At 52.5% G+C, this 12,500-nt stretch overlaps 1 protein-coding gene across 2 annotated transcripts in view; it reads left to right on the forward strand.

Moving 5' to 3' along the window:
- Window positions 1-3,805: 3,805 nt before the first annotated feature.
- MVK (mevalonate kinase) overlaps window positions 3,806-12,500 on the forward strand; it is a 58,188-nt gene continuing 49,493 nt past the window's right edge. For both annotated transcript variants that reach the window (XM_076059269.1, XM_076059270.1), the window contains exon 1: window positions 3,806-3,944. In XM_076059269.1, coding sequence (XP_075915384.1) covers window positions 3,881-3,944 — 64 coding nt within the window. In that variant the 5' untranslated portion in view covers window positions 3,806-3,880. The remainder of the gene's footprint in view (window positions 3,945-12,500) is intronic.

A 12,500-nucleotide genomic window follows, 5' to 3' on the forward strand; every position in this document is an offset into this window, starting at 1 on the left:
ACCCCCCCCACCCCCCACACCCACACCCTCCCCCTCACTCCCATCCACCTCACCCATCACCAACCTCACTCACCTCCACACTCACTCACTCCCCACTCACTCACCCACTCACTCACCCACCACCCCTCACACCCTCACTCTCCACTCACACTCACCCTCACTCTCCACTCCTCACCCTCACTCACCCACTCACTCACCACTCACTCTCTCACCACACCCCCACACTCACCACCACTCACTCACTCACCCACTCACTACCATCAACTCTCACTCACCACTCACTCACCACACAACTCACTCACCACTCACTCACTCACCCACTCACTCACCACCACTCACTCACCCACTCACTCACCACTCACCACTCACTCACCACTCACACCCACTCACTCACCACTCACTCACCCACTCACTCACTCACCCACTCACTCACCACTCACTCACCACTCACTCACTCACCACTCACTCACTCACCACTCACTCACCACTCACTCACTCACTCACCACTCACTCACCACTCACTCACTCACTCACCACTCACTCCCCACTCACTCACTCACCACTCACTCACCACTCACTCACCAACTCACTCACCCACTCACCACTCACTCACCACTCACTCACCACTCACTCACTCACTCACCACTCACTCACCACTCACTCACTCACCACTCACTCACTCACCACTCACTCACCCACTCACTCACTCACTCACCACTCACTCACCACTCACTCACTCACTCACCACTCACTCACCACTCACTCACTCACCACTCACTCACTCACCACTCACTCACTCACCACTCACTCACCCACTCACCACTCACTCACCACTCACTCACCACTCACCACTCACCCACTCACTCACTCACTCACTCACTCACTCACCACTCACTCACCACACTCACTCACCACTCACCACCACTCACTCACTCACTCACCACTCACCCACTCACTCACCACTCACTCCACTCACCACTCACTCACCACTCACTCACCACTCACTCACCACACTCACTCCCACTCACTACCACTCACTCACTCACCACTCACTCACCAACTCACCACTCACTCACCACCACTCACTCACCCACTCACTCACTCACTCACCACTCACTCACCCACTCACTCACTCACTCACCACTCACTCACCACCACTCACTCACCACCACTCACTCACCCACTCACTCACTCACTCACCACTCACTCACCACTCACTCACTCACTCACACTCACTCACCACTCACTCACTCACCACACTCACTCACCACTCACTCACTCACCCACTCACTCACTCACTCACCACTCACTCACTCACTCACCACTCACTCACCACTCACTCACTCACCACTCACTCACCACCACTCACTCACCCACTCACTCACTCACTCACCACTCACTCACCACTCACTCACTCACTCACCACTCACTCACCACTCACTCACTCACCACTCACTCACCACTCACTCACTCACTCACCACTCACTCACCACTCACTCACTCACCACTCACTCACCACCACTCACTCACCCACTCACTCACTCACTCACCACTCACTCACCACTCACTCACTCACTCACCACTCACTCACCACTCACTCACTCACCACTCACTCACTCACCACTCACTCACCACTCACTCACCACTCACTCACTCACCACTCACTCACTCACCACTCACTCACCCACTCACTCACTCACTCACCACTCACTCACCACTCACTCACTCACTCACCACTCACTCACCACTCACTCACCACTCACTCACCACTCACTCACTCACTCACCACTCACTCACCACTCACTCACTCACCACTCACTCACCACTCACTCACTCACTCACCACTCACTCACCACTCACTCACTCACCACTCACTCACCACCACTCACTCACCCACTCACTCACTCACTCACCACTCACTCACCACTCACTCACTCACTCACCACTCACTCACCACTCACTCACTCACCATCACTCACTCACCACTCACTCACCACTCACTCATCACTCACTCACTCACTCACCACTCACTCACCACTCACTCACTCCTCACTCACCACTCACTCACCACTCACTCACTCACTCACCACTCACTCACCACTCACTCACTCACTCACCACTCACTCACCACTCACTCACTCACCACCACTCACTCACCACTCACTCACTCACTCACCACTCACTCACTCACTCACCACTCACTCACCACTCACTCACCACTCACTCACTCACTCACCACTCACCCTCACCACTCACTCACTCACCACTCACTCACCACCACTCACTCACCCACTCACTCACTCACTCACCACTCACTCACCACTCACTCACTCACTCACCACTCACTCACCACTCACTCACTCACCACTCACTCACTCACCACTCACTCACCACTCACTCACCACTCACTCACTCACCACTCACTCACTCACCACTCACTCACCCACTCACTCACTCACTCACCACTCACTCACCACTCACTCACTCACTCACCACTCACTCACCACTCACTCACCACTCACTCACCACTCACTCACACTCACACTCATCACCACTCACTCACCACTCACTCACTCACCACTCACTCACCACTCACTCACTCACTCACCACTCACTCACCACTCACTCACTCACCACTCACTCACCACCACTCACTCACCCACTCACTCACTCACTCACCACTCACTCACCACTCACTCACTTACTCACCACTCACTCACCACTCACTCACTCACCACTCACTCACTCACCACTCACTCACCACTCACTCACCACTCACTCACTCACTCACCACTCACTCACCCACTCACTCACTCACTCACCACTCACTCACCACTCACTCACTCACTCACCACTCACTCACCACTCACTCACTCACTCACCACTCACTCACCACTCACTCACTCACTCACCACTCACTCACCACTCACTCACTCACTCACCACTCACTCACTCACTCACCACTCACTCACCACTCACTCACTCACCACTCACTCACTCACCACTCACTCACTCACCACTGACTCTCCCCCGTCTCTCTCTCCCCGTGTCTCTCCCCGTGTCTCTCTCCCTGTGTCTCCCCCCCATGTCTCCCCGTGTCTCCCCCCGTGTCTCCCCCATGTCTCCCCGTGTCTCCCCCCGTGTCTCCCCCCGTGTCTCCCCGTGTCTCTCTCCCCGTGTCTCCCCGTGTCTCTCTCCCCGTGTCTCCCCGTGTCTCTCTCCCCCCCGTGTCTCTCCCCCCGTGTCTCCCCCCGTGTCTCCCCGTGTCTCTCTCTCCCCGTGTCTCCCCATGTCTCTCTCCCCCCCGTGTCTCTCTCCCCGTGTCTCCCCGTGTCTCCCCCCGTGTCTCCCTGTGTCTCTCTCCCTGTGTCTCCCTGTGTCTCCCCGTGTCTCCCCGTGTCTCTCTCCCCCCCGTGTCTCCCCGTGTCTCTCTCCCCCCCGTGTCTCCCCGTGTCTCCCCGTGTCTCCCCCCGTGTCTCCCCGTGTCTCTCTCCCTGTGTCTCCCCCCGTGTCTCTCTCTCCCCGTGTCTCCCCCCGTGTCTCCCCGTGTCTCTCTCCCTGTGTCTCCCCCCGTGTCTCTCTCTCCCCGTGTCTCCCCCCGTGTCTCCCCGTGTCTCCCCCCCGTGTCTCCCCCCGTGTCTCCCCCCGTGTCTCCCCGTGTCTCTCTCTCCCCGTGTCTCCCCGTGTCTCTCTCTCCCCGTGTCTCCCCGTGTCTCTCTCTCTCTCTCCCCGTGTCTCCCCGTGTCTCTCTCTCCCCGTGTCTCTCCCCGTGTCTCCCCGTGTCTCTCTCTCTCTCCCCGTGTCTCTCTCTCTCCCCGTGTCTCCCCCCCGTGTCTCCAGGTTCCGTGCGTGTGATCTCTCGCTGGTGAACTCGTGGGCGATGGAGGCTGAGCGAATTGTCCATGGGACTCCGTCGGGAATCGACAATGCCATCAGCACCTACGGTGAGACACGGAGACACGCGGAGACACACAGAGTTAGACACAGAGTTAGACACAGAGACACACAGAGACACAGAGAGACAGACACACACAGAGACACACACAGAGACACACACACAGAGACTCACACAGAGACACACAGAGAGACACACACAGAGACACACAGAGACACAGAGAGACAGAGACACACAGAGAGTTAGACACAGAGACAGTGAGACACAGAGACACAGAGACACAGAGAGACACAGAGAGTCACACAGAGTTAGACACAGAGACAGTGAGACACACGGAGACACGGAGACACAGAGACAGTGAGACACAGAGACACACAGAGACACACAGAGACACAGAGACACACAGAGACACACACAGAGACTCACACAGAGACACACACAGAGACACACACAGAGACACACACAGAGACACACACAGAGACACACAGAGACACACAGAGACACACAGAGTTAGACACAGAGACAGTGAGACACAGAGACACAGAGACACAGAGAGACACAGAGAGTCACGCAGAGTTAGACACAGAGACAGTGAGACACACGGAGACACAGAGACAGTGAGACACAGAGACACACAGAGACACAGAGACACGCAGAGACACAGAGACACACACACAGAGACACACACAGAGACACACACAGAGACACACACAGAGACTCACACAGAGACACACACAGAGACACACACAGAGACTCACACAGAGACACACACAGAGACACACAGACACACACAGAGACACACACAGAGACACACACAGAGACTCACACAGAGACACACACAGAGACACACAGACACACACAGAGACACACACAGAGACACACACAGAGACTCACACAGAGACACACACAGAGACACACACAGAGACTCACACAGAGACACACACAGAGACACACACAGAGACTCACACAGAGACACACACAGAGACACACAGACACACACAGAGACACACACAGAGACACACACAGAGACTCACACAGAGACACACACAGAGACACACACAGAGACTCACACAGAGACACACTCACAGAGACACACACAGAGACTCACACAGAGACACAAACAGAGACTCACACAGAGACACACACAGAGACACACACAGAGACACACACAGAGACACACACAGAGACACACACAGAGACACACACAGAGAGACACACAGAGACACACACACAGACTCACACAGAGACACACAGAGACACACAGAGACACACACAGAGACTCACACAGAGACACACACAGAGACACACAGACACACACAGAGACACACACAGAGACACACACAGAGACTCACACAGAGACACACACAGAGACACACAGACACACACAGAGACACACACAGAGACACACACAGAGACTCACACAGAGACACACACAGAGACACACACAGAGACTCACACAGAGACACACACAGAGACACACACAGAGACTCACACAGAGACACACACAGAGACACACAGACACACACAGAGACACACACAGACACACACACAGAGACTCACACAGAGACACACACAGAGACACACACAGAGACTCACACAGAGACACACTCACAGAGACACACACAGAGACTCACACAGAGACACAAACAGAGACTCACACAGAGACACACACAGAGACACACACAGAGACACACACAGAGACACACACAGAGACACACACAGAGACACACACAGAGACACACACAGAGACACACACACAGACTCACACAGAGACACACAGAGACACACAGAGACACACAGAGACACAGAGAGTTAGACACAGAGACAGTGAGACACAGAGACACAGAGACACAGAGAGACACAGAGACTCACACAGAGACACACACAGAGACACAGAGAGACACAGAGACCCACACAGAGACACAGAGACACACAGAGACACACACAGAGACACAGAGACTCACACAGAGAGACACACAGAGACTCACACAGAGACACACACAGAGACACACACAGAGACACACACAGAGACACACAGAGACACACACAGAGACACACAGAGACTCACACAGAGACTCACACAGAGACACTCACAGAGACACACACAGAGACACACACAGAGACACACAGAGACACAGAGACACACACAGAGACACACACAGAGACACACACAGAGACACACAGAGACACACACAGAGACACAGTGAGACACAGACACACAGAGACACACAGAGACACACAGAGACACACACAGAGACACGCAGAGACACAGAGACACACACAGAGACACACACAGAGACTCACACAGAGACACACACAGAGACACACACAGAGACTCACACAGAGACACACACAGAGACACACAGAGACACAGAGACACACAGAGACACAGAGACACACAGAGACACAGAGACACGCAGAGACACAGAGACACACACAGAGACGCACACAGAGACACACACAGAGACACACACAGAGACACTCACAGAGACACACACAGAGACGCACACAGAGACTCACACAGAGACACACACAGAGACTCACACAGAGACACACACAGAGACACACACAGAGACTCACACAGAGACACACACAGAGACACACAGACACACACAGAGACACACACAGAGACACACACAGAGACTCACACAGAGACACACACAGAGACACACACAGAGACACAGAGACACACACACAGAGACACACACAGAGACACACACAGAGACACACACAGAGACTCACACAGAGACACACACAGAGACACACACAGAGACTCACACAGAGACACACACAGAGACACACAGACACACACAGAGACACACACAGAGACACACACAGAGACTCACACAGAGACACACGCAGAGACACACACAGAGACTCACACAGAGACACACACAGAGACACACACAGAGACACACACAGAGACACACACAGAGACTCACACAGAGACACAAACAGAGACTCACACAGAGACACACACAGAGACACACACAGAGACACACACAGAGACACACACAGAGACACACACAGAGACACACACACAGACTCACACAGAGACACACAGAGACACACAGAGACACACAGAGACACAGAGAGTTAGACACAGAGACAGTGAGACACAGAGACACAGAGACACAGAGAGACACAGAGACTCACACAGAGACACACACAGAGACACAGAGACCCACACAGAGACACAGAGACACACAGAGACACACACAGAGACTCACACAGAGACTCACACAGAGAGACACACAGAGAGACACACAGAGACACACACAGAGACACACACAGAGACACACACAGAGACACACAGAGACTCACACAGAGACACTCACAGAGACACACACAGAGACACACACAGAGACACACAGAGACACAGAGACACACACAGAGACACACACAGAGACACACAGAGACACACACAGAGACACAGTGAGACACAGACACACAGAGACACACAGAGACACACAGAGACACACTCAGAGACATGCAGAGACACAGAGACACACACAGAGACACACACAGAGACTCACACAGAGACACACACAGAGACACACACAGAGACTCACACAGAGACACACACAGAGACATACAGAGACACAGAGACACACACAGAGACACACACAGAGACACACACAGAGACACACGGAGACTCACACAGAGACACTCACAGAGACACACACAGAGACACACACAGAGACACACAGAGACACAGAGACACACACAGAGACACACACAGAGACACACACAGAGACACACAGAGACACACACAGAGACACAGTGAGACACAGACACACAGAGACACACACAGAGACACACACAGAGACACACACAGAGACACACACAGAGACACACACAGAGACACACAGAGACTCACACAGAGACACACACAGAGACACACACAGAGACACACACAGAGACACACACAGAGACTCACACAGAGACACTCACAGAGACACACACAGAGACACACACAGAGACACACACAGAGACACACAGAGACACACAGAGACACACACAGAGACACAGTGAGACACAGACACACAGAGACACACAGAGACACACAGAGACACACTCAGAGACACGCAGAGACACAGAGACACACACAGAGACACACACAGAGACTCACACAGAGACACACACAGAGACACACACAGAGACTCACACAGAGACACACACAGAGACATACAGAGACACAGAGACACACACAGAGACACAGTGAGACACAGACACACAGAGACACACACAGAGACACACACAGAGACACACACAGAGACACACACAGAGACACACACAGAGACACACAGAGACTCACACAGAGACACACACAGAGACACACACAGAGACACACACAGAGACACACACAGAGACTCACACAGAGACACTCACAGAGACACACACAGAGACACACACAGAGACACACACAGAGACACACAGAGACACACACAGAGACACAGTGAGACACACACACAGAGACACACAGAGACACACAGAGACACACTCAGAGACACGCAGAGACACAGAGACACACACAGAGACACACACAGAGACTCACACAGAGACACACACAGAGACACACACAGAGACTCACACAGAGACACACACAGAGACATACAGAGACACAGAGACACACACAGAGACACACACAGAGACACACACAGAGACACACGGAGACTCACACAGAGACACTCACAGAGACACACACAGAGACACACACAGAGACACACAGAGACACAGAGACACACACAGAGACACACGGAGACTCACACAGAGACACTCACAGAGACACACACAGAGACACACACAGAGACACACAGAGACACAGAGACACACACAGAGACACACACAGAGACACACACAGAGACACACAGAGACACACACAGAGACACAGTGAGACACAGACACACAGAGACACACACAGAGACACACACAGAGACACACACAGAGACACACACAGAGACACACAGAGACTCACACAGAGACACACACAGAGACACACACAGAGACACACACAGAGACACACACAGAGACTCACACAGAGACACACACAGAGACACACACAGAGACACACACAGAGACACACAGAGACACACAGAGACACACACAGAGACACAGTGAGACACAGACACACAGAGACACACAGAGACACACAGAGACACACTCAGAGACACGCAGAGACACAGAGACACACACAGAGACACACACAGAGACTCACACAGAGACACACACAGAGACACACACAGAGACTCACACAGAGACACACACAGAGACATACAGAGACACAGAGACACACACAGAGACACAGTGAGACACAGACACACAGAGACACACACAGAGACACACACAGAGACACACACAGAGACACACACAGAGACACACACAGAGACACACAGAGACTCACACAGAGACACACACAGAGACACACACAGAGACACACACAGAGACACACACAGAGACTCACACAGAGACACTCACAGAGACACACACAGAGACACACACAGAGACACACACAGAGACACACAGATACACACACAGAGACACAGTGAGACACACACACAGAGACACACAGAGACACACAGAGACACACTCAGAGACACGCAGAGACACAGAGACACACACAGAGACACACACAGAGACTCACACAGAGACACACACAGAGACACACACAGAGACTCACACAGAGACACACACAGAGACATACAGAGACACAGAGACACACACAGAGACACACACAGAGACACACACAGAGACACACGGAGACTCACACAGAGACACTCACAGAGACACACACAGAGACACACACAGAGACACACAGAGACACAGAGACACACACAGAGACACACACAGAGACACACACAGAGACACACAGAGACACACACAGAGACACAGTGAGACACAGACACACAGAGACACACACAGAGACACACACAGAGACACACACAGAGACACACACAGAGACACACAGAGACTCACACAGAGACACACACAGAGACACACACAGAGACACACACAGAGACACACACAGAGACACACACAGAGACACTCACAGAGACACACACAGAGACACACACAGAGACTCACACAGAGACTCACACAGAGACACACACAGAGACACACACAGAGACACACACAGAGACACACAGAGACACACAGAGACACACACAGAGACACAGTGAGACACAGACACACAGAGACACACAGAGACACACAGAGACACACTCAGAGACACGCAGAGACACAGAGACACACACAGAGACACACACAGAGACTCACACAGAGACACACACAGAGACACACACAGAGACTCACACAGAGACACACACAGAGACATACAGAGACACAGAGACACACACAGAGACACAGTGAGACACAGACACACAGAGACACACACAGAGACACACACAGAGACACACACAGAGACACACACAGAGACACACACAGAGACACACAGAGACTCACACAGAGACACACACAGAGACACACACAGAGACACACACAGAGACACACACAGAGACTCACACAGAGACACTCACAGAGACACACACAGAGACACACACAGAGACACACACAGAGACACACAGATACACACACAGAGACACAGTGAGACACACACACAGAGACACACAGAGACACACAGAGACACACTCAGAGACACGCAGAGACACAGAGACACACACAGAGACACACACAGAGACTCACACAGAGACACACACAGAGACACACACAGAGACTCACACAGAGACACACACAGAGACATACAGAGACACAGAGACACACACAGAGACACACACAGAGACACACACAGAGACACACGGAGACTCACACAGAGACACTCACAGAGACACACACAGAGACACACACAGAGACACACAGAGACACAGAGACACACACAGAGACACACACAGAGACACACACAGAGACACACAGAGACACACACAGAGACACAGTGAGACACAGACACACAGAGACACACACAGAGACACACACAGAGACACACACAGAGACACACACAGAGACACACAGAGACTCACACAGAGACACACACAGAGACACACACAGAGACACACACAGAGACACACACAGAGACTCACACAGAGACACTCACAGAGACACACACAGAGACACACACAGAGACTCACACAGAGACACACACAGAGACACACACAGAGACTCACACAGAGACACACACACAGAGACACACACACAGAGACTCACACAGAGACACACACAGAGACACACACAGAGACACACACAGAGACACACAGAGACTCACACAGAGACACACACAGAGACTCACACAGAGACACACACAGAGACACACACAGAGACACACAGAGACACAGAGACACACACAGAGACTCACACAGAGACACACACAGAGACACACACAGAGACACAGAGACACACACAGAGACACACAGAGACACAGAGACACAGAGACAGACAGAGACACAGAGAGATGCAGAGACACAGAGACACACAGAGACACAGAGACAGACAGAGAGACACAGAGAGACAGAGACACAGAGGCACAGAGAGACACAGAGACACAGAGACACACAGAGACACAGAGAGAGACAGAGACACAGAGACACAGACATGCAGAGAGAGACACAGAGACACACAGACAGACAGAGAGACAGAGAGAGACACAGAGATACAGAGACACAGAGAGACAGAGAGACACAGAGAGACACAGAGAGACAGAGACACAGAGAGACAGAGAGACACAGAGAGAGACACAGAGACACGCGGAGACACGCAGAGACACACAGAGACAGTGAGACACAGAGACACAGAGACGCGGAGACACACAGAGTTAGACACAGAGACACAGAGACACACACAGAGACACAGAGACACAGAGAGAAACAGAGAGAGACACAGAGAGACACACAGAGACACAGAGACCCACACAGAGACACAGAGACACACAGAGACACACACAGAGACACAGAGACTCACACAGAGAGACACACAGAGACACACACAGAGACACACGGAGACTCACACAGAGACACTCACAGAGACACACACAGAGACACACACAGAGACACACAGAGACACAGAGACACACACAGAGACACACACAGAGACACACACAGAGACACACAGAGACACACACAGAGACACAGTGAGACACAGACACACAGAGACACACACAGAGACACACACAGAGACACACACAGAGACACACACAGAGACACACACAGAGACACACAGAGACTCACACAGAGACACACACAGAGACACACACAGAGACACACACAGAGACACACACAGAGACACACAGAGACACACACAGAGACACACACAGAGACACACACAGAGACACAGAGAGACACACAGAGACACACACAGAGACACAGAGAGACAGAGACACGCGGATAAAGAGACAGAGAGAGACACAGAGAGAGACACAGATACACAGAGACACAGAGACAGGCGGAGACACAGAGACACAGAGACACAGAGAGAGACACAGAGAGAGACACACACAGAGACAGAGAGAGACAGAGACACAGAGAGAGACACACACAGACACACAGAGACACAGAGACACACAGAGACACACAGAGACACAGAGACACACAGAGAGAGA

This window comes from Petromyzon marinus, assembly GCF_048934315.1.
Source record: "Petromyzon marinus isolate PM22_M1 ecotype Great Lakes invasive population chromosome 85 unlocalized genomic scaffold, UKy_Petmar_22M1.pri1.0 chr85_unloc.2, whole genome shotgun sequence".
NCBI lineage: Eukaryota > Metazoa > Chordata > Hyperoartia > Petromyzontiformes > Petromyzontidae > Petromyzon > Petromyzon marinus.